This window comes from Sycon ciliatum, chromosome 9, assembly GCF_964019385.1.
Source record: "Sycon ciliatum chromosome 9, ocSycCili1.1, whole genome shotgun sequence".
Lineage (NCBI taxonomy): Eukaryota > Metazoa > Porifera > Calcarea > Leucosolenida > Sycettidae > Sycon > Sycon ciliatum.
Genome location: NC_088651.1, coordinates 24,697,965 through 24,724,533, shown reverse-complemented (window position 1 = coordinate 24,724,533; position 26,569 = coordinate 24,697,965). Strand labels below are relative to the sequence as shown.

At 46.7% G+C, this 26,569-nt stretch overlaps 2 protein-coding genes and 1 long non-coding RNA gene across 4 annotated transcripts; 2 read left to right on the top strand and 1 right to left on the bottom strand.

Moving 5' to 3' along the window:
* The first annotated feature begins 1,918 nt into the window (after positions 1-1,918).
* On the top strand, positions 1,919-3,585 carry LOC135825311 (uncharacterized). The gene is made up of 2 exons (XR_010555053.1): positions 1,919-2,288; positions 2,983-3,585. It is a non-coding gene; the product is annotated as an uncharacterized LOC135825311 (long non-coding RNA).
* A 353-nt stretch (positions 3,586-3,938) lies between these two features.
* Positions 3,939-12,006, bottom strand: LOC135825309 (neurogenic locus Notch protein-like). Of its 2 annotated transcripts, none has more exons than XM_065338049.1 (8): positions 11,636-12,006; positions 9,870-10,001; positions 8,975-9,097; positions 8,500-8,619; positions 8,062-8,181; positions 6,232-6,363; positions 5,774-5,884; positions 3,939-4,766 (listed from the first exon to the last, which is right to left on the bottom strand). In XM_065338049.1, exons 1-8 carry the CDS (start codon positions 11,712-11,714, stop codon positions 4,141-4,143), a joined length of 1,443 nt encoding a protein of 480 aa, XP_065194121.1. In that variant the 5' UTR covers positions 11,715-12,006; the 3' UTR covers positions 3,939-4,140. The 2 variants fall into 2 exon arrangements, with proteins under 2 accessions (XP_065194121.1, XP_065194122.1); XM_065338050.1 differs by having other exon boundaries at positions 6,232-6,364; positions 8,066-8,181.
* Positions 12,007-25,010: 13,004 nt separating this feature from the next.
* LOC135824382 (nuclear transcription factor Y subunit beta-like) lies at positions 25,011-26,157 on the top strand. The gene is made up of 2 exons (XM_065337113.1): positions 25,011-25,546; positions 26,148-26,157. Exons 1-2 carry the CDS (start codon positions 25,011-25,013, stop codon positions 26,155-26,157), a joined length of 546 nt encoding a protein of 181 aa, XP_065193185.1.
* Positions 26,158-26,569: the final 412 nt, after the last annotated feature.

Sequence of the window (26,569 nt, the reverse complement as noted above, 5' to 3'; positions counted from 1 at the left end):
GTTGCAAGGAAAGAATTTTTTTATTGACCGCTGTCATTTGTTGGCAGCACTGTATTTGACCGTGCGCAACTTGTCGTATCATGGAAACACGCGAAAGTGTGCAGAATGTTGCTCCAAGTCCAAAAAAATCACGTTAAAAAAACACGTATTGGGCTGCATGCACGGCGCCGTGCAGTAGGACTTTTGCCAGCACCCTCGTGACGTTGCAGATACATGTACATGTATGTGGCTTGATTGTTGTAGTTGCCGTTGATTTTAGGCCTTGACAGATTATGCTAATATTGTCGTGAAATTATGCTTTTGCATTGCTGAAAAAATTGCAGAATTATGCCATCTTTATGCTAAAAGTTATCATATTATGCTGCATTATGCTCACATATGCTGCTAATGTATAATGGTTCTGTGCAAAATAACAGGGGAATTTTTTTGTAGAGGGCGTTGTACTGTAGTAGCAAACGTTTAACGGGGTCAACGCACCGTCCGACCTAGCTACGACCGTCACTGATTGTAGTGGACTGGACATTAGGCATCGGCGGCTAATGCTAGCATTATACATGTACATGTACATGTAACTAGCATTATGGGTGTTTTGAAGAAGTAGCAGTGCTCGGCATTAGGTGGCATGTTTTTGGCTGGAGAAAGCATTATCAGTTCTATTTTGGTACAATACAAGACTTTTTACACGTCTTTTCACATGACAAGAGGCTTGTACAGACAGTGTACCGACACTCTTGCAGCAGGTACATGTATGATGTATCTGTCTAGTGTGGTCATGCATATACAACTACACTTCCTTATCTCAGTATGAGCCAATTGTGGATACATTTCTTTTCCATGTGCATATTTGCCCAAGATAGCTCGAAAATGTACATATCACTCTAGCATTATAGTGTGACTGGAGCATTATAACAGGCATTATGCCGTGAAATATCGAGCACTGCCAAAAGCATTATACTGTGACAAAACGAGCATTAGCCGCCGAGGCCTACTGGACATGTTATCAAGGGAGTCGTAAACCTACAACTTCCTGGTGCATCTACTTGTACTTGTACTTGTAGAACATGGAATTTGATGCGAATATGCGGATTATTCCCGATTTTACGCGATTCGTATGCAATTTGCCTCGAATTATGCGACTATTCGATTTTTGTAGGAATTATGCGAAAAATTATGCTAGCATAATCTGTCAAGGCCTAGTTGATTTAGTGACTTTGGCAAGTTTGAGTCGTGTCAAGAAGTCAAGTAGGATTCAGTACTAGGCAGTAGTGGAACATGAGTGGTAGTCTTTGCCGATTTTTGAGGGTATCCTGGATTTGGCGGGCAGCGCTGTGGAAATGGCTTGCTGTGGAGATCCCAGCACTGAATGTTGTAACAAAGGTACGACCTCTTAGCACACCCTAAACCTAAACAAATTCAAAAATTGACTTCGGTCTGTAGGATTCTGTGAGAGAACGCCCACTCGTGCCAGTGTGATAGATTCCAGGGCCACCGGCGTTGAGGGGCCACCACCCCCCCCAGGGCTGCTTCTGGAATTGTTTTAGGTTTGGATCCGGCGCACGGACAGAATGGGCAAAAAAATGTGAAAAAAATTGTAAATGCATTTTTTTGGCTCCTGAGTGGCTCGCACACCGTGGCACTATGCCGGGATTTTGAGATTTTCAAGCCTGTCAGTGAGGCGCAAGAACTTTTAAAGGGAAACTGAACGCCAAAAATAAGTATGGCTTATCCGAAGGAGAATTGGGCACTGATTCCGATGAGCTATGTCTCGAGCCGATCAGAGAAGAGGAACTGTGTCAAATTTCATAAATAACACCTCCCATATTTGGAAATTGGCCTTGATGACGTGCGTACTGCTTAGCTGTCACCATGCTGTGCATGTTCAGCAGTGTAATTGAATGGAAGAAAACAATTACTTTGGTGTTTTGCAGCTCTGTTTCGTTCCCTGACGGTAACCAAATCTAGATGTAGGAATCTGTTGAGCAGGAGAGTGACACATGTCTTCCCGAAGGCTGTCCAGGCTGCAGTGGTGATGAAGAAGACACGATCATCACCCGAGATCGATCGTAGCGAATTGGAAAACTCAAGGTGAATTTGCTTCCACTCCAAGGCAATGTCGAGGTATGAAGGGTGCTTGTACTGCCTTCCAAAGTGAAGAGGAGATGAACATGGCTTTGCATAGCTGTTGTTCTATGCCAACTTACCTACTCTTGCTGGTACCGTAGTGGCATATTGCAAATTTCGTGGACGAACAACTCTAGTCACTAGTGGCTAGTGAGCAACACTAACAGGTGAGATTTTTCAATTCGACAAAAATTGTTTTTGTTTGAGAACTGGCAGTGGCAGTCATTAGACTCAGTAGGTGTCTTTGCTGCTTCTTTCCCTTCATTCGTAGGGTTGTGCTTGAATAGTACAAGTGCTTGAAGTAAAATAAAATAAATAGAACATGTGGAACATAAATCTAATCAAGCATCAGTACATGTATTGCGAATTTCAACTTCAAAGCACATGAAATCACAATGATCACGAAGTTTATGTAATCAGGAGTACACCCTGTGTTCAACGAACACATACACACATGCTGTATTGCGCACACACATGTACACATGTGCGTGCAGCCCCACCCCATCCCACAGACACACGCATGCAGCGCGCACATCCATACACATGTGCGTGTACCCCCCCCCCCCCACACACACACACATTCCTACCCATACACATGTGCGTCCCCCCCCCCCCCCCACACACACGTGTGCACATACAGATACACAAACACACACGCACGAACACACACACACAAGATACGTGTAAGTGTACATGGTCTTCCTGGTGCAGATGCTGAGCCAGCACAATGGAAAATACCTCCATCAAGATGCTTGATCAAGTGTTGTGATAATGGCACTGTTAGTTTGTTTTTACAAAGAAGTGTGGGAAAGACTACAATGCATTATAATTCATAATTGTTCTTTGCCTTGTACTGTGCAGACCAGGATGCTTCGCTATCAACTCCTGGCTTTCCATCGGCATGGTGTTCAGCTGCAGCGGCATCTGGTCCGGGGAGTTCAAGTTGCTGGATGGCTGCACTGACACAGGATGGGTTTGCGTTGGCAATGCGATACGGCAGTCATCCCACATCACGAGCTACATGTTTATGTAATTTATATTGTCGCTCGTCCAGCAACGTCAAGGCTCTGCATGTAAACACAGGAGAACACCATAATACTACTCAGGGGATAATAATTTTGGATATCAATTTCGTGACAATTATTAGATTCACACAATATTCACAACGTATGCAACACGATGCTGTCTATTGACACTACTTCAAACTGAAGTGCTCACTACTCCTCTCCCGTTTTCATCTCCCTCTACCTTATGAATACTCTGCATTACTGGTTTCGTTTCTACCTTTTCCATTGCTGCCAGCTCCCAGTTTTTTTCAATGCACAGCACCACCTTGACAGTCATTTTTGTGATTTGATGTACACATACTTTGAAGTTCAAATTCGAATTACATGATCAGATTTTTGTTCCACATTTTCTATTTATTTTTACTTCAAGCACAACCCTACCGATGAAGGGAAAGAAGCAGCAGAGAGACACCTACTGAGTCTAATGACTGCCACTGTCAATTCTCAAACAAAAACATTTTTTGTCGAATTGAAAAATCAGTATTTAGTTCTCTACAGTGGTGTAAATTACCGGTGTGTATTTTTCTAGAAAATGCAGTGAATATACACTGGCCGAGGCTCTGAGTGATGAATTGAAGTGTACATCATGGTACTAGGTATAACACTGAGTAAATACACAGTGCCCATATAGAAGCGTGCCGAAATCTCATGACTGATCTGGCACAAAGTGTTCAGAGGATCGGAACTGTTGACACAAATAACGGACTAGAAAGTGCCTAGGTAGTTGTGACTGGCGGTTGAATGCCTTAAGGCAATCCTTAGACAACTGATATTCACTAAGCGCAGCCAGAATTGTGCGTGTGAATCGTGAATTGTGTGTGCTACTGCATGCAAAATGATTTACAAAACGAAGACCTATGAATTAGCCGTGCGGTTGTGATCTCTGTCATGACAATCAATCACTCTAGTGCAATTCAGTAAACAGTCTAAGGTTTTGGATGAAGACAGGTTCTCACACATCAGGACACAGCGCGAGGGTTTCCGAATAGGACGGTGGCTCCGGCAGGCCTGCCTCTGCGTCGGCTGGGGCTGCCGCCATGAAACGTGGCTCGGCAGGACCTTCTGTCGGCTCGGCTGAGGCTGTCGACATGACACGTGGCTGGGGAAGACCTGCTTCCGGGTCGGCCAAGGCTGTCGGCATGCCGGGTGGAGAATCGTAGGTGGATGTGTATGGTGGAGGACTGAGAGGTAGTGGGGTCAGTGTGTCCGCTGCGCGCGCAGTTGAACTTGTCTGGGTGGGTGCGTTCAGGGGCGACACGGTGTGCATGATACCAGGTGCCACGGCTGCAGTCACCACCACCGTCGAGGTCGGGCGGGCAGCGCTGCGGGCCGGATTGCACTGAGCCACGGCCACCACATGGCAACGCCTGGTCGCTCTCGCCGCGGTTCTAGCGCCAGCCGGACGGCCTGCGGACACAGAGTGCACGCGACGATATTGATTGTACCTGTACCGGCGCGCGGCTACCATGCAGGGAAATACGACGACAAGGAAGAGTATGCCTATGACGATGCCTCCCACACTGCCGCCGGAGAGACTGTCACTGTCACTATCGTCGGAAGTGTAATCGTAATCATCGCCTGCACAGAGCAACACAGCACCGACAGGTAGAGGAAATCAAAATGTTAAACACATGTGGTAAGGAGTACAGGCCTGGCGTCAGCGCACAACCCTTGGGTGTTGCAGCGCAGGGCGTGCAGTGGTACGAGGAATGACAAAACAAGTGCAATAACTGCTCATCGTCGGGGCGGGGACAGAACATTTACGTTTTTCTAAATTTGAACCTGAGACATCCTCGACGTAGTGTTTCATGAATACACGGATCATATTACTTATTTGAATGGCAAGTACAGGTTTGCTCGGCATTGGGCCATATGAATACCAATCGCTCCACATCTACGGCGGAGCAAGAGTGATTGTTGTATAAATGCATTCAGAATTAGGCGTGAAAGATGGCACGGAGAGCCCGAATTCGAGTTCTCTGATCTTCTCCGATCGAATATTCGAGTATACGAGTATTCTTCTTCATCTCCTAAAAAATGTACACCAAGGGCCTTTAAAACCACATGATACAACCCTGATCGAACCTATTGACAGTCATGTTTCTCGGGTATACTGGTTGGTGGGTCTTTTGGGCTCTCTCTACTCGGGTACAACCGTTCCACACACAGTCTGCACATCAATGTCTGCCGATTGCTGCTCTGAAACTGCAGATTTCTGTTGAAAATGTGTGTACGATGTATGAACGGACACTCCGAACTATTCCGAGTATGATTATTTTTGAAAAAAAACAGATCGAGTACTCGAATATTCGGCATAATTGTTTCACGCCTGTTTAGAATGCAATACAGAGAATACAACCTGTGCAGCATCTGATGGCTCTGCGATATTATGAAGAAGAGGTTGGTGCGACTTCGGCAATAATTGGAGAAAAAATTGTGTGCTCTGGATGGCAGTCGTGAGTCAGTCCAGTGAGAATTCAAGTTGGCAGGAATAGCACAAGCTCCCACATAGGAAGTAACACACAGTTCTGTGATATTAGGTAAAAAATAAAAATATCAGAAAGATGCTGCACACAGTTGCTCACCATCCGTGAACTGACACTGGCTCCCGTAGTAAGCCGCATTGCATGAACATGTTGCGTCTCCCAATGTATCCGTACAGACGCCGTTGTAGTTACAATAGCCAGGCGTGCAGGCTATATATAAAACACAGGACAAGCATCATCACCAAAGGTTTATGTCAGGCATGGAAATATCAGAAAAACGATGACAGGGATGAGAGTGTAATCGCAGTCATCGTCTGCACGGGGCTAGACAGTACGGGCAAGTAGAGAAATCAACGGTTGAAGACACGTGGCAAGATTACATGCCTGGTGTCCGGGTTAGCCCCTTGGGTGGTGCACTGCAGGGTGTGCACATTGAGTACAATTCATACATGCATACCTATATGAGCCAACATCACATCGTCATTAAATCAGATCCGCCACAAGGAAGTCGAACTCGACGGCGATAGCTTTGAGGGCAAGAATGACGGCATACTCACCGGCGCCAGAGACGTAACTATTGTATTCACATTGGTCACCCGTATAGCCCGAATAACAGGTACATGTCTTGTCTCCCAGTGAATCATAACTGCAATCGCCATTGTAGCTACAGTAGTTGTTTGAAGTACAGGCTGCAGACCAACACACCAATGAAAACGAAAACACTTAGGCGTACAAGCCATTCAACTACGAAGTGGGCTGGAAAGCAATGAAGTCAGAAGTCAAAATCGGACGATAAATACCAACTTTTATACCCAGTGGTATACAGGTTTACGATATGGAGGATGGAACCTTGTGCCATGCGTCGGGGTGTGATTCTTCTGTAGCAGGAATGGTAAGGCTATACACAGTCCAGAAACTATCGGTGCTTGCGTAACTTTGATGTGAAGGAAAACCACCGTGACGTGTATGAATCTACTTTCTTCGCGTCATTAAATTCATCGCTTCGCATATCACAATGTTTGTGACTTGCTCGTCTTGGTCAGACTGTCAGAATCACTGTTTTCTGTGTTCGAATTTTCGCTCTGACCATTCCTGCGCAAAGTGTATCGTTTTCGGGATTTCGTGCCGCCCCACATCGTTCGCGTGGGCATTGATCAAGACTGCAAGCTCGGGTATATGAATCCTGGTATCTCTCCTGAATTCGAAATGCTGAAGTTGACGATGGCAAGAACAAAGTGTTCTAAAATTCCTATAATGCGCTACGTGTGGCGCATGCTGATGCGAAGGTAGCAAATCTGAAAACAGCAACACCACCAGTTAAGCACTTGCCAGGGAAAGAAGGTGCGGAACTCCTTACCCTATCCCGCTGGAAGAGCGTTACAGTGTAAGTGCAAAAATGATTGAAGGCTGTGGCTTTAGTGAAAAAAATGCTAGTTATCCATCCTTGCCTAGCCCCTTGAGGCATGGATCGCTTGAAAACGAAGTTTCCTGACCTGAATATGAACGCACATTTAGTTCAGCGTATTGTTGAGTGCTGAAGGGTCTGCCTCAAACTCCGATGAAGACTTCGACCTTAGCTGCAAGTGCTGCGAAGCGGGAGGCCACAAACAAAAGCTTTTTTTATGTTATGTTTTTACTGCATGCCACAGAACCATCAGATGCTGCACAGCGGGAGGAGGTGGCATATTGGATGGAAGTGGGGGCGGGGCAAAAGTAACTCCTCCGACCAAAGGTCTCGGAATCATCGTTACTCCTGCGCGCCGATACATTGGAGAAAAGAAACATGTGCACCAAAGAGGGCAACACCGGCTTTGGAAATGATAATGGGGAGAATTTGAGATTGAGATAGGACATAACAATAGTAAAAGCAGTGCACCGTAGGAAGATGGAGAGAAATGATAATCGCATATGAAGGCTTGGTCCGTCGACAATGCTCTGCCCCAATTTCTAGCTGATTTCTTTGCCCTTCGAGTGGGCGAAATGAAGTTCAAATCGCTCTGGGAAGAGACAATTGTGATGACGTGGAGGAAGTATGCATGGATCCAATAGTCCAACAGCAATTACACAAGCAATTTTTTCTCCGTCGTTACTCGGGGTTTTGTTTTTAAAGACACTCATCTTACGGAAGTGAAGGACTTGGTTGTGTCATATCGACTTTGTCCACCACACATAGACCACTATGCACAGGATCTTAGAAAACTATCTAAACTAGATCCAAGAAACAAAAGTCAGCATTATTATAACTCTTTAGGGCTGACTGGGAAATAGCGCTTTTAATTCAAGGCCTCCATTACTAAAGGTTATAGTCTATGCAACAGACTAATGCCCAGAACTTCTGAAAAAAAAAGGTGTGTTTCGCTTATCGATAAAATTAATGACATACTCACTTTCACCGTCAATATAGGAATCACATAATTCACCCGTGTAGCCGGAGTAGCATGAACATGTCTGTTGTCCAAACCCGGAAAGGCAATCACCGTTGTTATTACAGTAGCTTGAAGAACAAGCTGGAAATCAACACAACAATCAACACGATCAAGAAAGGTGATTCTGTAATGACGATAAGTCATACATGCAGCATATAGAAGCGAGCATAGACCACAATACACACTGGTATTAGAGAGGTTGCGCACAAAGAATATTCGTGGCGACGTAACGAATATTTTTTAACGAAAAATACTAGCGAATACCCAGCATCCCTGTTTTGTGAACAAAAGAAAAAAAAGTTCCCGAAGTCCGTAGTATGGGGAACCTTTGCCGAGGGCTGTAATATGGCGCTGTCTCCTGCCCACTGGGCTTCAACCTGCTACAAAAGGCATACTCACTGACAGTGTCTTGATAGTCATCGCAGAACTCGCCGAAGTAGTGCGAGTAGCATGAACATGTCTGCATTCCAAACTCCAAACTGCAATCACCGTTGAAGTTACAGTAGCTGGAAGTGCATGCTGCAATCAACGGAAAAGCAAATGGCGGAGAGAAGATGACGGTAAACAGTGACACAAAGGACAAAGAGCTTGAAATCAACAAGCACAGTAAACATGGAAAGTTATGAAGTTTGAAGGTATAGAAAGGCATGGCAGGGGGTCAAAATTAACGAAAGTGAGAGTTCAGTGCAAAAACATCCAGCAGTGTTGCCATGGTTACTACAAGTACCATGTCGAAAGCTAGTCTTCAATGTAGTGTTTCATGATTTAGAGTCGGATGTGAACAGAAACTCAATGGTACTCGTTTTAGGACCGTCAGGCATTTCGACACCACACACCATTGGCATGAGCCCATTACTACCCATCGCATTCTTACATGTCGAGGTGTCGGTGAGGGATTCACATAGATCACCCGTGTATCCGGAGTAGCAAGAACAAGTCGCCAATCCAAACTCGTAACTGCAATCCCCATGGTTGTTACAGGTACTAGAAGTGCAGGCTATAAGGTAAAAACAAACGAAGAAGAAAGACATTATACACAGCAGCACCACTGATGCCAGAGAAGACACACACACACACACACACACACACACACACACACGCACACACACACACACACACACACACACCCACGCCTTTTCTCTCTCTCTCTCTCTCTCTCTCTCTCTCTCTCTCTCTCTCTCTCTCTCTCTCTCTCTCTCTTTCGTCATCAACATGTAATCTTTCGTTTCGTCTCTCGTCGATCGTAATAGATGTCGTCTTTTCATCTCCCTGTCCCTTGTCTCGTGGCGAGATGGAATTAGGGGAGAGTTAAGTTTTCAATATCGGCACTCGAATCAGCCGTACCCCTGGCATCATAGCCCCCCCCCCCCCCACGTGTAGATGCGGTATGAGGGCACATCTTGTTGAATGGGCCAGGGGAGTGGTGTAGCAAGAAGGATCGACGAGCGGGAGTCCAACCCAGCACCCCTAACTTTTCAGGACTGGTCCGTACCGATAAGCCTACCGGGGATCACACACACACACACACGCATGCACACACGAGCGCACACACACATACACACATACAAACCCAAACACACACACACACACACACACACACCCGTGGCTCTGTCTTGCTACATTGCTCACCAACAGGCGGTGTCGTCACACCGTACTTACTCACGGGGTACCATGGGTCGTGTTGCTATTTACCGTGTTTAACAAACAAACACATATGAGACCTAACATGCGGCAAGCTGCCATGATTCATCGAGGTACTTTTCACTCACTCGTCGAGTCCGTAGTGAATTCGCACGTATCCCCAGTGTAACCTAGGTAACATGTGCACTCTATGGAGTTGTAGAGGCCCGAGACCTCCGTGCACGTTCCCCGGGAGTTGCACGGGGCAGGGTCAGAGCAACCTGTAAGAATCACACATGATACACATGATCACGCATGATCACACATGAGCACACATAATCCCGCATGGTCACACACGAGGACACTTGATCAGATCACACATACGAGTAATCACACAAAATCACACAATACAACACGTAATTACTCATGATCACACAAAATTACACATAATCACACATAATCACGCATAATCAAACATAATCACACATTACCACAGATGAAAATTACGACTAAACACTCTTTCGAAAAAAATTGCATGAATAGTGCCAACTGAGGGCCTTGTGGAGGAAGAACCTGAGTTATAAACATGATATCCGAAGGTCTAAGCGATTCCCAATATCATGTCATCTTCTCCCCTCGCGCTCTCTCTCTCTTTCGCACTCTCTCTCTCTCTCTCTCTCTCTCTCTCTCTCTCTCTTTGTGTTCCTCAAACTCTTACATGCCCAGCGACACTAACACACAGACGGGCGCACCTACACATGCAGACATATAACCTGGCAACACACACTTTGGGGATATACACACACACACACACACACACACACACACACAAACACACACACACACATACTTCCTCTGCGCCATTAAGAAAGTCGCTTCGCACATCGCAAAGTTTCTGACTTGCTTAGTCAGACTGTCGGAATCGCAGTTTTCTGTATTCAAACATTGGCGGTCTCGGAGCTCTCTTCCGCACCAAACAATTCATCGCACTCCTCACTATATCGCCCCAGAGCACGTATCGGTTTTGACGAGTTTCTTCCATCCCATATCGTTCGCCTGGACTTTTATCAAGAATGCAAGCTTGGGTATAAGAATCCTGGTATCTCTCCTGAATTGTTTGCATGGCCGCGCTCCTTTTCCAATCGTTTTCACAGTTTACACGAGAACGAAAGCGTTTTGGAAACGTTTCAGAATAGTTTGAAGTGCGTTTCCATTTCGTTCCGTTTCGGTTGCGTTTTTGTGAGTTGTCATGTAAATGATAGTAGCAAACGCAAATCGTTGTCGTGTAAACGCAGCCTGAGGGTGACAACTACTGCAGCAAAAAGCACCATCCAGAATTTGGCTCAACAAGAGCTGGACGCTCGCTGACTATGATCAACCTCCACATCAATTATGATGGCTGTTGCTGCTTCTTCTATTTTCCTTGCCACATATCTCGGGTCAGTGGAAGATGGTTTGCATCATGTGGGTGGGCTGAAGGCATGACTATACATCTGCGGGGAAGTAATGACCCCTTCGCCTAGATTATGATATTCCCTCCGCCCCTGAACAATCGTGCTCTCTAACATGCATGTCGACACGTGTTGGACAACACACACGCAAACGTACACATGTCTCCCTACCTCAAACACATATCCATACCCTACAGCATTATTGTACTGTCGTGGACATGGAAATCCGGTCGCACGCCTAGCAGCGCCAAGGCGCTGGCCATGCAGCCGTAGGTAAGCAGTTACACACATGCATGCACCGGTCAATCGAATGGATTTCCATGTCCACGACAGTATTTCAGCTGCACAAGTCTGCATCCACTCATTCAAGAATGTCAATTCTTTTTTATGGTCGGACTCAGTGAAAGCTACTCCACCCGAGCAGTATTGAATGGCAAGAAGACAATACTGCACTTCGTACTTACTTGCACTATGGGATCCACTTAGCACTGACATTAGCAGGAGAACCGCAAAGGCTAGATAAAGAGAGTTGGAACTATCCATCTCTCGGCAACGTCAAAAAACTTTTTTTCAGGCTAGAGAAGACGCGAAGGGCTCGGCAATAAAATTCAGAAGGAACACGGCACAGTCGTTCAGCTGACACACAACCGGCGACTACTAGCCGAGACAATGAATATCAGAACAAAGCTATTACTTAGAAGGTGGAGAGTCACGGGCCAAGCGCTAGCTAAAAAAGATCACGGACCATCAAGGCATCATTCCCTCCTCATCCTGCTACTCCTGAAATTCCAAGTCAGTGCATAGTGGAGTGCACTGGGTGTTGATCCGCTGCTACACTTGTGCACCGCACTACTCATCGACAGACGAGAACCCAGCGGTACAGTTTTGATGGAGATTCTGCATGCAGTGCAGAGTTTCCGTCTAGATGGCCTCAACTACAAAAATATTTTGGCAGTTCCAGATTATGGCGTGAACGCGTGCCATTCGTTTCTAGTAGATCTGCTACTGTCGTGGACATGGCCATCCGGTCGCACGTCTAGCGACCCCAGGCCCATGGCGCTGGCCATGCAGCCGCTGACAAGCTGTAGCCTGTACACTAGGGCTCAAACGATTAGTCCGATTAACCGGTTGCAGACCGGTTACGAAGAATTAACGGTTAGCCGATAAAGATAACGGTTACGCAGTAACTTTTCAGTCAATTTTTCAAGTATCAGGTCGTTGCAAAGTGTGCACTTTCGCGGGCTGTCGCACGCGTACGCAATTTCTGGGCTGTCAACTCCGTCATATCTGGTCTCTTGGTGTGAGAGTATGTATGAATGAGCATGCAAGAGAATGTACAAGTGTGCGTTGTACTGAATAGGGTACATTTTTTGAATGAGTATAGTCAAATATACGGTTAAAAAAGAGTCCGCAGGATTGCCGTGGCTTATAGGTTATAACCGGTTAACCGACCGTTAGCTTAGCAGTTAACCGTCAGGGGTAAAACCGTGACCGTTTGAGCCCTACAGTGTACACACATGCACTTATGGCATGCGCTGCAGCGCGCTGGTCGCATCGGATTCAACATGTGCACTGCACGCAGCGTTCTCGCCGGAGGGCGCCGGCCCCGGTCAAGCGACTGGATTTCCATTTCAAACATATCACGTGCTTGTTGCCATCCGACGGCCAATCAGCATCGACTTGTACCAGGGCAGAAATTGTGTGTATTGCCTAGGCTACGGCATGGCAATGCCCTGCGCAGCTGCATGCATGCTACGGAGTACGGTCTCCCTACATCAGATTCTGTACAATCATGTATGCATAATGACATCCAATGCCCTGCATGCCGCTATGCAAATGCCAGGCTATGGTGCCATCTATCTATCAGCTTAGCCCGGCAAGGGTCTGCGGCACTGGCAGTTTTTCGTTGTCAGCTCAGTTCGCATGTCACATTCGACTGTGAACTGACGTTACTTGCTCTGGTTTGCGAAATAAAAGAGCATGCACCTATCTATCTGCTCTGAACTTAGCAAGCCAAAATAAGTAAAGTGGCAATCACCGGGGTCAGTTTTCCATGTTCGGATTCCATGGACGGTCTCGGGCAAGCTCTCGATATTACGGAGCTGAAACTCAGAAGCTGAATCCACCACGTCCCCGACCACCACCCCAAAAGAAGTGTCTTGCTTTCATACCTAAGAGGCTAAGTCTTCATGGCGGCTGAAACTCACAAACTGAAGTTCCAGCTCCGTGCGCTCTCGGGCAAGCCGTCGAGCGCACGGCTGAAGTTTCGTTCTGAAGTTTCAGCTCACAAAGTATCAGCTCCGTATGCTCTCGGGCAAACTCATAAGCTGAAGTTTCGTTCTGGAGTCTCAGCTCCGTACGCTGAAGGGCTTGGGAGCTGAAACTCACAAGCTGAAGTTCCAGCTCCGTGCGCTCTCGAGCGCACGGTACGGCTGAAGTTTCGTTCTGAAGTTTCATCTCAAGCAATGTGAAGTTTCAGCTGAAGCAAGGTGAAGTTTCGTTCTGAAGTAACCGTTAGTTTCATCTCGAGCAAGGTGAAGTTTCGTTCTGAAGTAACCGTTAGTTTCATCTCGAGCAAGGTGAAGTCTCGGGCAAGCCCTCGAGCGTACGGAGCTGAAACTCACAAGCTGAGTAACCGTTAGTTTCATCTCGAGCAAGGTGAAGTTTCAGCTCCGTACGCTCTCGGGCAAGCCCTCGAGCGTACGGAGCTGAAACTAACAAGCTGACTAACCTTTAGTTTCATTTCGAGCAAGGTGAAGTTTCAGCTCGGTACGCTCTCGGGTCGGGCAAGCCCTCGAGCGTACGGAGCTGAAACTAACAAGCTGGTACGCTCTCGGGTCGGGCAAGCCCTCGAGCGTACGGAGCTGAAACTAACAAGCTGAGTAACCGTTAATTTCATTTCGAGCAAGGTGAAGTTTCAGCTCGGTACGCTCTCGGGTCGGGCAAGCCCTCGAGCGTACGGAGCTGAAACTAACAAGCTGGTACGCTCTCGTGTCGGGCAAGCCCTCGAGCGTACGGAGCTGAAACTAACAAGCTGAGTAACCGTTAGTTTCATTTCGAGCAAGGTGAAGTTTCAGCTCGGTACGCTCTCGGGTCGGGCAAGCCCTCGAGCGTACGGAGCTGAAACTAACAAGCTGAATCCTCCACGTCCCCGACCACCACCGCTAGAGGAGTCTCGCTTTTCTCCGGACGCTCTCGGGACATGCTGATCGGTGATTGGTGTTTGCTTGTTGATGTATGCAGTATGTTTCAAATACAATCAAGCATGGTAGGAAGGTCTTGATGGAAAATGTGTGCCCTCGTGCGTAGCCCTCGGGCACACCATGCCCTTGTGTGTACGAATTTTCCACCAAGCCCTTCCTTCCATGCTTGATTCTATACGTCCGCTAGTACTAGTAGTAGTGCTAAGAATCTTTCCTGATGACGATGACGGCGTGTCACGAGGCTGAAAATTTGGCAGAGCCAGAACTCAGCCATGTTCAAATGATGTACCATAAATAGTAAAGTCATCAAGACCATAATCATACAAGTACCCAAAACAGCTAACCGGGTGGGCACCACATGGATTCTCAGGAAGCACGCGTTTCGAAGTCTGAACACACTGAAGAACATGTTGAACTGTCTGCCAGGATGCATGACGAATAACAAAATGCATAGTTTAGACGGCGGTGCCATTCTTCTCGTTTTCGAATCCTTCAAATTTATTCATGTATATCATTATTATGATGTAACAGTTTACAATCAACATGAACATGTACGTGCGTTGTCATTATTTTTTACAAAAGTCTAGGCTTGCACTGGCTGTTGGTAACCTCCCAACAGAATGAAAGGAAAGTCAGGAGGAGTCTGATAAAGAGAAGAAAGACGTTTGTGACCATAATCGTCGGGAATCGAACCCGCAACCTATGGATTGAAATCGCTGCACATACCACGGCACCATACGGGACACACACACACATACGCACACACTCACACACGCACACACACACACACACAAATCCATACACGCGTATATACATGTACCTACGCAGAAAGCCGCGAGTACAAGCGCAAAAGCCCACACAGACAAAAAGCGTGAATCTGATAATACGCACAGCACCGAAGTAATCATGTTTTTTATTTTTGTTTTGAATGGCTGTAAATACAGTCTAATGTAAACGAGAGAGCTTGGAAGCTCAGGGCCCTGCGCTATGCTTTGTTGCCAAGCTCATCGTGCATGTTGTTAGAACTAATGGAAATGCTTTTTACTTTGATTAGCTACATCATTGTATTGCAAAAACGTTTCAATGAGATACTGAAGTAACGTCTTCTGCATAGCTATGGGACCGGCGCTGACTCTGCCGATCACGGGCTTTCTGGAGCCGACGGGATGTCTGTCCTGACGTTTCCTGGGACCGGCGCTGACTCTGCTGATCAGGGGCGTTCTTCTTCTCATTATTATACTGACGGCAACTAACATACATTCTGATTGCATTTACTCGTCTCCCTACTTCGTATTTCCTTCCAGAAAATCTCCCCATACAGCAGGGAGTCGTTTACATAATATGACTCCTTGCTATACATCTACATGACCCATCTACATGACTGTATATACGTTATAATTATTATGCTATCGGCCTATACGCGATTCCCGGGCTGGTCGACAAGCGGCCCAGCCAGCCTGCTAGTTGGATCTCGGGCTCGCACACAAATCCACACAAAATGTTACTGCACTGAATGCATTCCCCCGATACTCTTCGCATTTATGCTCATTCTCTTGATGGTGCCGTACTCTTGATGGTACGGGACAGGTACGGGATAGCGCCAGGCATGTCGATGGCACAAACAACAAAAATATTGTGGCCAGCTGTCTTTGCTGGTACGGTACAGTGCGGGACAGATACGGGAAGATACGGGATAGCGCCAGGCGTGACACAAACAAACAAACAAACAAACACCAAATTAAAGCTGTGTGGACCCTGGCTAGCGCCAGACGTTACTGAAGTAACGTCTTCTGCATAGCTACGGGAATAATAACAATTGTAATTCCAAATTTACAACTACGATGTACTTAGTACAGTCATGTCAAAAACCGGCCTTGAACACCGAACACAACCGCCTCAGGATCGGAAGTAATCATGACATGCACGTAGACTACGTGTAATTCCAACTGCGTGCACGCACGTCGCGATTGAACATGTACAATACAGGGACTCCCCTAGTCAAATAATAAATACTACTACTACTACTACTATGTACAAGTAATATCAGGCTGGTTGAATGACGTGTCTCATTAGTGATGACTACTAAATTAATTCCACCGGAACGCAGTGGAACTCACTTCGTGCGTACCGGGGTAAGGCGTTCAGCTGCTGGGACCGCACAAGTCAGTCAACATGGATAAGAAGTCCCACGGATACTAAGTACCTTCTTACACTCCCGAGGAGTACGCCTTATCCGAGTTCCACAAAACCGTACTGGGCGATTTAGATCAAGCCGTCCTTCATGATGTTGGTGGCTGCTATTATGTCACAGCGTGACAGTAATTTGCAAGGGTATGACGCGTGCTTGTCTGACTAATGTCACTGTCCAGAAGTTGTTGTTCAGCTTTTCAAGTTGGCACTGCGATTGCACCTCATGCAACTATTACTTGAGGTGCCAAACCATGAGCTGGACAGGAACAAACTGCATTATGTTAGCAGCATGGACATGTACTGTAACTCAACAAGTATTCGGCGCATATTTATTTTCGGTTATTATCGGCCTGGTCATATTTGGCAGAAAATTTGCTGCGGACGAAATTTGGTATGACGCGTGCTTGTCTGTCTAATGTCACTGTTCAAAGGTTGGTGGTTTGCTTTCCAAGTTGGCACTGCGATTGCACCTCGCGCCACTTGCGGCGTCAGGGCATGAGCTGGACAGGAAAAAACTGCAATAATTCTGTGTTGCCATTGTGTTAGCAGCACGTACATGTACATGTACCTGTATATCATGTACAATGAAAGTGCGCTGAGACTGGCACGAGCACATTGTCATAGCCTAATCAAGATGGCACTATAACGCGTTAGGTCTCTGAGCATACATTACTTCTTTTTTTTTAACAATGCAACATCAATAAGAGACAAGATCAAAAGGAAAGCTTTATAATAATTTAAACAATCCACGAGGAGACAGTAGTCGTAAAATGGCAATAAATACGATAACTTGTGCACTCATAACAACATCAAAAAATTAAGAAAGTTAATAGGGGGCAATCCACTTGTCCAGGCAAGAAGGCAGCAATGCCTGTTCATTCTGGCGAAGTAAAATAAAATACACCAACCAACCAACAATAGTGCGGGGTCCCATTTCGAAAAAGAGTCATATTTTAGACGTTTCGTGGCAAGTAGGAGCTCACAAATGTTTTAGAGCTGTTCCTGACGAAGTGGTGGCTGCTGAAGACGATAAAAGTATCGGCAAGTCTGTACAGTAGTCCGTTTGTTAGATATGGCGATCTTCCGCTGCATACGGAAATTGTACATGTACTCGAACCCAGTCATTCCAGGGTATAGTGGGTTTCTGCATACAGAGTCCGTCAAGTAGCTAGCCTGTAGACGTTTGAAGAAAAGATTGCTCTACATGTAGAGTGTTTTGGAGCTGAATCAGGCAGGCAGACCCGAAGCGGAACAGGCACGATCTGAGCAAGTGTGCGGTGTACCAGGATTATGAACCTGACGCGCAGAACAGGCGCTTTTCAGAGAAATTTACTCAGTGCGCCACATACTACGCAGAGTTTAGTCTGCTCGATGCTGCTCGTACACGCAGCCACGCTAGAATATTGAACGAACTTGAAAATCCGGATGGTATAGCGAATGAGATCAAGTATCACCGTAGCTGTTTTTCACTGTACCTAAACAAGAAGTCTCTGAAACGTCTTGCTAATGATGCAGTGGATTCTGATCTGGCCCGGAATGGCGATATGAAGGCGCAGGCTTTCATGAAATTGTGTGAGTGGTTTGAAATTAGTGTCCTGACTCAGAGTAACTCCGCAACAGATAAATATGACTGAAGTATGTAAACGTTACAGTCGATTCCTGGACGAACTACTTTGAAGTACGATTGATTGGTGGTTGGCTATCCCGGTTCTCGAGAACACCGTGCCGGTAGAACTGGCTGCATCTAGCCCTTTCCCAAAGGTGCTCGCCCTTTTTTCATTTTTGGTGAATATCGCCCTTATTGAGCTTTACTAGCTGAAAAAGTGCTAAACTCTGTTTGCTCATGCATGCGATCACAGTTTCCGAGTGCTCCATGGGCCTTGGCACGCCGCTTTTTTTTAGGGGGGGGGCAACAAGTAGAAGTACCGTACTGGCAATATATGTTGCCGCGTAACGCGTAACGCAGGGGGGTGCGGCGTAACGCGCGACCAGGCTAGTGCGACAAATTTTCGTTGAGTTCGTAACGCGCGTCCGGCGGGGTGCGGCGATCTTTTCACTCAAAATGAGGCAAAAGCAAAAGCAAAAATATGATGCAGCAATAGCAAAAAAGTGATGCGGCAATAACAAAAAAAGGCCTGGGGCAATATAGAAACCTGTGTAACGGCTCCTGTGCAACTTTGCATGTAACGCCCTGCGTGCGGCAAACATGTGCCAATGTAACGCTTCATGGCCTCACTGCGGCAACATAATATATTGCCAGTACGGTAGTAGTAGTGGAGTCCCAACAGGCGTTGCCTTTTTACTGGGCACCCTAAGTGAATTTTACCATGTTTACATACAGAGTAAGAGACGGGGCCTGACGGCAGTCAGTGGGAACAGCATTCCATCTGTCTGCCGCCAGGAAATAAACAGAACGCATGCCATATTGCGTAGAAACAGGCGGAAGAACTAATGCACGCTGTGCCTGGCGGCGCCTGGGAGCCTGGTGTCCAGGCACAGCAGCCCTAAGCTCGAACAAGGATTGGAGAAGGGGACTAGCAAGATGTGGGGTCAAGCAGCTGTACACGAAAACATAGAGTTTAAGATTTATGCGCTGTTCAAAAGAATAGAGATATTTTGCGGAGATCAATTTCAGTAGACATCATACGGTCAAACCCAAAAACTTTCTTCATTGCTATGTGACTGACCGTCACGATCTTATTGAACAGGGTGGCGCTGAGACAGTGCAGATAAGCGTTACTGGCATAGTCGAGAGTCGATTGCACAATGGATAAATAGAACGTCCTCTTCGCTTCAGGTGTTTTTTTCGGCCATGTCTGAAGGCGGCAATCTTGCCGAACACCGCACCGCAGACCTTCTCGACTTGCGGCTGGAAGGTGAGATGCTCGCACACAACAACAAGTTGGTGAAGCTTACACCCGGTGCACACAATGCTGTAAAAAGTGGGGTTTTTGAACTTTACCGTTCCTGTTTTGCCTTTCGTGGACCCATAAATGGAAGAGTGCGTATTCATTTCTCAGCTTGGGTTCATATCTGAACATGTATCATGGCTACGGTTCACTGAAAAAAAGAGCACTTTCTGCCTGTTTTCACTGAAAAAGACCACTTTTTCAGCATATTTTGAGGGACACGAAAAGCACTAAGTGCGAATTAAAAGAGCACCTTTGGGAAAGTGGCACTGATGTAGCACACGATATGAATTTCCAAATTTGATTTTCCACCTAATTTTTGGGTAGGCTGCTACGTTAAGCATAACTAAGTTACTTCAGCCCTCTTGTAACTAGGCAATAAGCAGGATGTTGCTTGTAAAGCCATGGTTTAGTCTCAGGCGAAACCCGTTTGTTTCACACCAGACCAAATCGCCAACGAATCACAAGCTCTCACACTACTTTGAATTGTCTATGCACTAATAGATAAAGCCGAGATAACTCCGTTGCACTAGCACAGGAGCCACATGCCTAGCAATCTAAACGGACCAGAAGACAATAACAATTAAAATAAGACAAGAAGACACACAATACGACAGTAACAACACAGATTACTAACGACCACGGCAATAATTGAAGTACAATGTTTTTTTTGTCGGAAAAGTGAAATGAGAGCCAATGAGTGCTGATATGTTTTATCGTATTTTGTATTTTCCTATAAAATCGGACAGCATCCCCAGCCTGAGCGAGCCTCAGCTGTGTTGTCCTGGAGCACTCGAACACGCTCGACTTTCAACCGTTGATACTGTTCGCGTGCTGAACCTATCTGGGAACGACGGAGAGCTAAGATAAGATGGAGCTTGGTAGTGGAGTCGTCATCACGCCTAGCGATTCCTTTGAAATGCACATAGAACAAATCCCCTGAACGGTAGCAGACGGCCATATGCAAACTTGTCGCATCAATGCTGGAGAATCCGGTTGTAGTTGCGACAGTCCCCGTGCAATAGTTCCAGTAGCAAACACGGTATGTTCCGTCATCCTCGTTGTCCCCTAGCTCAGCATTCATGGTTGCAGGATCTAAGTAGCGCCCAGCCAGCATCCAACGCTGATGTGTTGGAATTCTCCTTGCGTGACGGTTATGGGGCAAATCCGTGTCCGTATCTGGAAGTTCTCCATTGATGAAGGCACCGACACAGAATAGTTCCGAGGCCAACTTAATGATAGGTTTCTCAAAACCAGCGTAGGTGACCGGGTGTGGGGGTGGAATTAATTGGTATTCTTCATCGATGGATCGCTCTGGTGAAGGCGGAGGGTCCCCGTGTGCTCTGGCCCAGCCGTCAAGTAACAACACACATCCTGGAACTCCACCGTCGCCGCTATGAAACGTTGCTCCAGCCACGCCAGCTGCGGCAGCCCGAACCGGCGGCGGCTCTGAATTTTCGACTTCCTCTAAAGGTTCTTGACCACCAGCTTCAGGAGCTGGACCGGGCAGTGCCGGTATCTCTTCATACATAGGGTTTTCAAAAGAGGGTAAATTATTCTGTTCATTGTAATGTGGTTCATTGCGATATAAACGTTCATTGTCATGTAGCACATTCTCATATGTAGGGTCGTTGTCATGTTGCAAATTCTCATATGGACGCTCATTGCCATATGATACTTGTTCATACTCGTGTGGCTTTGGCCCCAATTCGTCGTCCTCTAAATTATCCAGGCCACCAGCTTCAGGAGCCGGAACAGGCTGGAGCTCCAATTTGTCATCTTGTAAAGGTTCAAGACCGACAACTGCAGGAGTTGAAACCGGCGGTGACTCTAAATCCTCTCCTTCTTCTTCTTCTATAGTCTCAAGACCATAAGGGTCCGGAGATCGAACGAGCGGTGGCTCTAATTCCGCATATACGGGGTCAGGTCTAGAATCAAGACTACCGATATCGCGTGTGTCTTCGATCGCTTGTTGCTCGCGACTTCCTTCTATGTCGCTGGAGGGATTTTCGATAACAGCATCTACCTTAATCGCTTCCTGTTCTGGCGGTATATTGGCAGATGGTACAATCCCGAACTGATTCTTCGTTCCGAATTCCATCGGCCGACTTGAATCAGCTGCAGTTTCGTGTTCACTATCAGCCGACAGTGCTTGAGGTTGACTTTCCTCCATTTCCACTCTTCTAGCAACAACGACCGTGGCCGAACTAGCTTCCATCTTGCTGACGCCTTCTTGTATTTCCATGCTTTCTATATTATTGTCTGTCGCCGTCTCCTGAACACTAGTCACCGTCAGACCACTTGTCGTCTCCTCACCACTCGCCATCCCTTCGACACTCACTACCGCCTGGGGCGCTGGGTGTCTCCTGACAACTCACTGTTGCTTGACTACTTGCCGTCTCCTGGGTACTCGCTGTTACCTCCTGGCCACTTGAAGTCAGCTCGCCACTCGCCGTCTCCTGTACACTCGCCGTACCGTCTTCGGACGTGACACGTTTCCCTGCAACAGACGTATAGACACTAATGACTATACATCACGTCAGACAACAACCGAGAAACTGAATGCAGATGGGTTCTTTGGCGGTGTTTTATGTTATGGATTTCTCTACTACGCTTGCCATGACAATCCTCCTAATCCTTGCAGTATACCTGGGAGCTGACACTCTGCATGGCTCGAAAATGGGGTAGAAATCTAGCACATTTGCAGGCTGGTGCTTAGTCTGCTGCACTAGCTGTGTCGGAGGCCTGAGTTCCGATCAAAATTCATGGATTTCACTGATATTTTTTTTAGGAAGTTAACTTATTTATGCTGTTGCCTCTTGTGTGCGGCTGGTTGGGTTCTTTTTATTTGCTTTGAGTTCTTTTCATTAGCTTCGATTTCATTAGATTTTTAAAATTGTTTTGGGTTCTAGTTGCATTTCCATTTTTTTATCAAGATGGTATTTTTGCCCGTACCAGAGGTTAGAGCAATAAAACAAAAATTAGCACGGAAATATAAACTGTAGAAAGTCATCTGGGAACATTATCACGACACGAGCGCTGAACACAAGCTTTTAGCGTGATCTGCACTCGGATCTCTGCTGAGCCTGACGCGAGGGTGTGAGTTTGTCAAAGTGTATTGATACTGGCTTCATAGGCGATTCACACAACAAGCACTTGCACGTTTTACAAGGAGTGATTTACGAGAAAGGTGACTGTGTGGATTCACACTAGGGCTCAAGCAGTAAATTAAAACTGAAAGATAAAGGTAAACCGGTTGTAATGTGTACAGGTTACGCGGGTACTTCTCGAGTTTTCGAAGTACGCATTTTTACCGAGTTTTGGCAGTTTTACAACTTCTCGTGTATGTGCCCATGCATACATGCACACTACATAGTACCATCCGTGACAATTTGAACCAATTTCATGCCATCTGTAATGTTTCTGGTCTGTGAATAGGCGTGAATGCGCATGACAACATGTGCTGCATGGAATAGTACTTAGTAGTAAGTCTGCACAGTACATTTTTAACCAAGCATATTGTTCAATAATGAAATCACAATTATAAAAATAATATGGTACAATACATCTACTGTCAAACTAGCTACGCCCCAGACTGCAGCAGCTTATAAGGTAAATTATCGTATCCGTTCCCGAAGGGAACTCACGACGGCCGCTAACACCCGATAAACCCTAGCGGCAGATGCAGCGCCTAACGGTGGGGGTGAGTGGGCAAGTCTCACAACCACTGACACAAGTGCCGAAAACGACCCCATTAGCTGCATCCATGTACCCCTTGTGCCTGGCCACAAGTTCCCAATTGACTGTGGGTAGCAGCACGGCTGGAAACACCGCTCCCAGGCAGGACTTGAACCAGGTACCTCTCGTATCTCAATCATGGTCTTTGACCAAACCACTGACCAGGCAGGCACAGCTTATAGGTTATAACCAATAAACCGACCGTTAGTGTAGCAGTTAACCGTAAAGGTGAAAACCGTAGCCGTTTGAACCCTAATTCACACGGCTGCACTTGACAACAGGCACATTTGCATTTCAGAATGTTTCACCCACCAGTAGCAAAGGGTATTTCAAATTTCAAACCACACATACACTAATTATCAATAATTATCATGTTGAAAAAATCAAGTCTTGTTTCGCGCTTGTTTGGTGTAAATGTACTCGTGCACGCCACAGTTATCGTGGAAGTGGGGCCCCAGCTCGCTTGCACTTTTCAGCAACTTTTCTCGTTCACAGGTATGATACAATGGCAACGTTCCGGTGCACGTGGATTTGCCTGTCGAGTAAATCTCCTATTACCGCTTCTCACTTGAGTAAAGTGTGGAATTCACGGTCCCAAACTAAGCCGTAATCAGAGATGTGATTCGCTTTGCATCCATTTCCCGCTACAGGTACAAGGTGTTGGTTGACAGCATATTACACCGCGGATGACCACTGTATGTGTTCGGAAACAGTCACCTTACTACCACCATCCGTGGGTGGTAGAGCCCTGGCCTTGCGAGCATCCGAACAGTATAGGTGCTAGAGCTTCGGGTGGTCGCGATACCGGGGCTGTGCCAAGGTCACTGTTTCCGAACACGACGGTCCTCCGCCATGTAACATGTGGCCAACCAACAACGTGGTTTTAACAAAACAACATTTTATCTAATTTAGAAGTTGCGACTTCGGCGGTATTAGTCATGCAGATTTGCGGAGCGGAAGGTGCGACATGCTCCTTGTGTGCTCCGGATGGCAGTCGTGAGTCAGTCAAGTGTCAAGTTCGGCAAAAAGCGTGTGCTCCTCGTTGGAGCAACAAACTTCATAACGTTTATCTAGCACCAGGTACAAAGTGGTACAAGGTGAAGAGGTTAGCGTGTCGTGCAGTACAATCATCGCTCCGACGAACTGGATGACTATCCATTTTGATTCTATTACGTATTTTGAGTATTGTCGCAGGCAATTGTTCGTGCCAAACGCCAGCGGATTAACGGCAAGACAGGATAGATATCCTACGTCCTGAATCTCAGCACCTACTATCAACGCCCAAATGTACTGGGTGAATAATTATATCTCTTGGTTCCCTGCGTATTTTGAGCATTTTAGTGAGCAATTGATCGCGCCGAGCGTCAGCAGATAGATGGCAAGGCATATAAAGACCCTACGTCCCGAATCCTAGCACCAACTATAAACGCCCAAATGTACTGGGTGAATATATCTCTTGATTCCCTGCCTATTTGGAGCATTATAGCGAGCAATTATTAGCGCCGAGCGTCAGTAGATAGACGGCAAGACATGTAAAGACCCTATGTCCCGAATCCTAGCACCAACTATCAACGCCCAAACGTACTGGGTGAATATATCTCTGGTTTCTCTGCTTATGTTGACCATTTTTGTATGCAATTGATCGTGGCAAACGTTTAGCGGATTAACGCCAAGACACGTGTAGATTCTACGTTGCCTAGAAACGATTATGACCGTTGTGCCATAGCAGCTTTTAAGTTGCCCACATCAAGCAGCTGGCATGGACCGTGAATAAGCGATACCAGAGGGATTGCGGAAAGATGTATCTGACTGGGACGTGTCACGTGCCGGTGGGTACAGGAGACGATGAGGAAAACGCAGAGAATTCCGGCACACTATCCAGGAGGGTGAGTTCAGACACTGAGCAGGCAGGAACACCTACTCCTCCAGTTGCACACGGGTCGGAATCAAACCATGTTGACGGCGAACAGCCACCACCACAAGACCAGTTCGCCGAACGACTGCAGCCGACACAGGAGCAGCGGGAACAGCAGGGCAAAAGGCAGCTTGAGCAACACTTCCAGAGGTCCGCGGAGCGACACGACCCGAGGCCGGAGGAGCAACACGACCCGAGGCCGGAGGAGCAACACGACCCGAGGCCGGAGGAGCAACACAGCCCGAGGTCCGCGGAGCAACATAACCATAGTGCGGAGCAGCAACACGACCCGAGGTCCGCGGGCCAACACAACCATAGTGCGGAGCAGCAACACAACCCGAGGTCGGATGACCAGCAGGTGGAGAGGCACCATACCTTGCAGCGCCAGCTGTCTTTTGTCATGACAGCGGGACTATTCCGGTATTGGGCTGGAAAAATCTTTTGCGAGCAATTTCTTGGGCGGGTATTCCTTCGGGATTGCATCGTTTTCCGTTCCGACCATCAAAGCATCATTTGGCCGAAGCACTTTCTGTGTCAACGTACTGTGGTGGAGGTAACAGCGGAAGGAACACTGCAGACACTTCAATGCTCAATTCCAGAGGAGAACCACAAAGCGTACCGTATAGTCCGTGACGTGGGAACTCTAGTGGATGGGACCTGGGATAACCTGCCACCTACGCTGGACGAGAATTCCAACTCTAAAATGGCGACATCCATAGGTCAGTACCGCCGCGCTGGCTTCACGCGAACCTTTCGGCTGAGGATGAGAGTCACAGCAGAACACACACCCGGAACGAGAGTTTTTAAACTAAAGCCTTCTTTCCTTGGACTTGAAGAGATCGATGAACAGAATCGCAGATGCCCCAAATGTACTATACTCTGAGCGGATGTTGGAAAGTACAATGCCCAATAAAAACCAAATTTCTATACTATTTTCTGTACTTGGTCATTGTTTTGCGTGCATGTCTGCAACCATTATTTTTCTTCCTATGGTGCCTGTGTCATGTCCATGTTATATCAGCTTCCGTTAATCAGGTTGTTTTTTTGGTAACCTGTCCGACCGAAAAACAAATCGGCGATAAACATCACATAATTGTTTCGTTTGCATTGAACAAAATAATGATTGACGTTCTAGATTCTACTTTCGCTCCTTTTCTCCAGTTATAAGTCAATATATTTTTCTGCTATTAATGATCAGATCTCCTGGGTCGAGTGATCACCGGGCTCTAATTCTTATTTGAACGTCTACAGAACCGCAACATGCTATTTGGTGGTGAGGTGTAGCCTCCAGGCGAAAGAGTGTTCCCAGGCTAGAGATATGTGCTAAGCCGTTAGTCGTGATTAGAGTTAGGAAAAAGTTTGATAAACCAAGGGTGAAACAGTGCTGTCCGCAGATTGAATAAACAAACACTAAGCTAATTTTTCCTTCAGCACACACAATCT

What these genes read in the sequence shown, in the direction of transcription:
- LOC135825309 (XM_065338049.1), bottom strand. Translation starts at nt 11,714, where the DNA reads ATGGATAGTTCCAACTCTCTTTATCTAGCCTTTGCGGTTCTCCTGCTA. An exon ending in AAGTGGATCCCATAGTGCAA is followed by an intron (nt 10,002 to 11,635) that starts GTAAGTACGAAG and finishes TGATTCTTACAG; the next exon opens with GTTGCTCTGACCCTGCCCCG. An exon ending in TAGTTACGTCTCTGGCGCCG is followed by an intron (nt 5,885 to 6,231) that starts GTGAGTATGCCG and finishes TTTTATATATAG; the next exon opens with CCTGCACGCCTGGCTATTGT.
- LOC135824382 (XM_065337113.1), top strand. Translation starts at nt 25,011, where the DNA reads ATGTATCTGACTGGGACGTGTCACGTGCCGGTGGGTACAGGAGACGAT.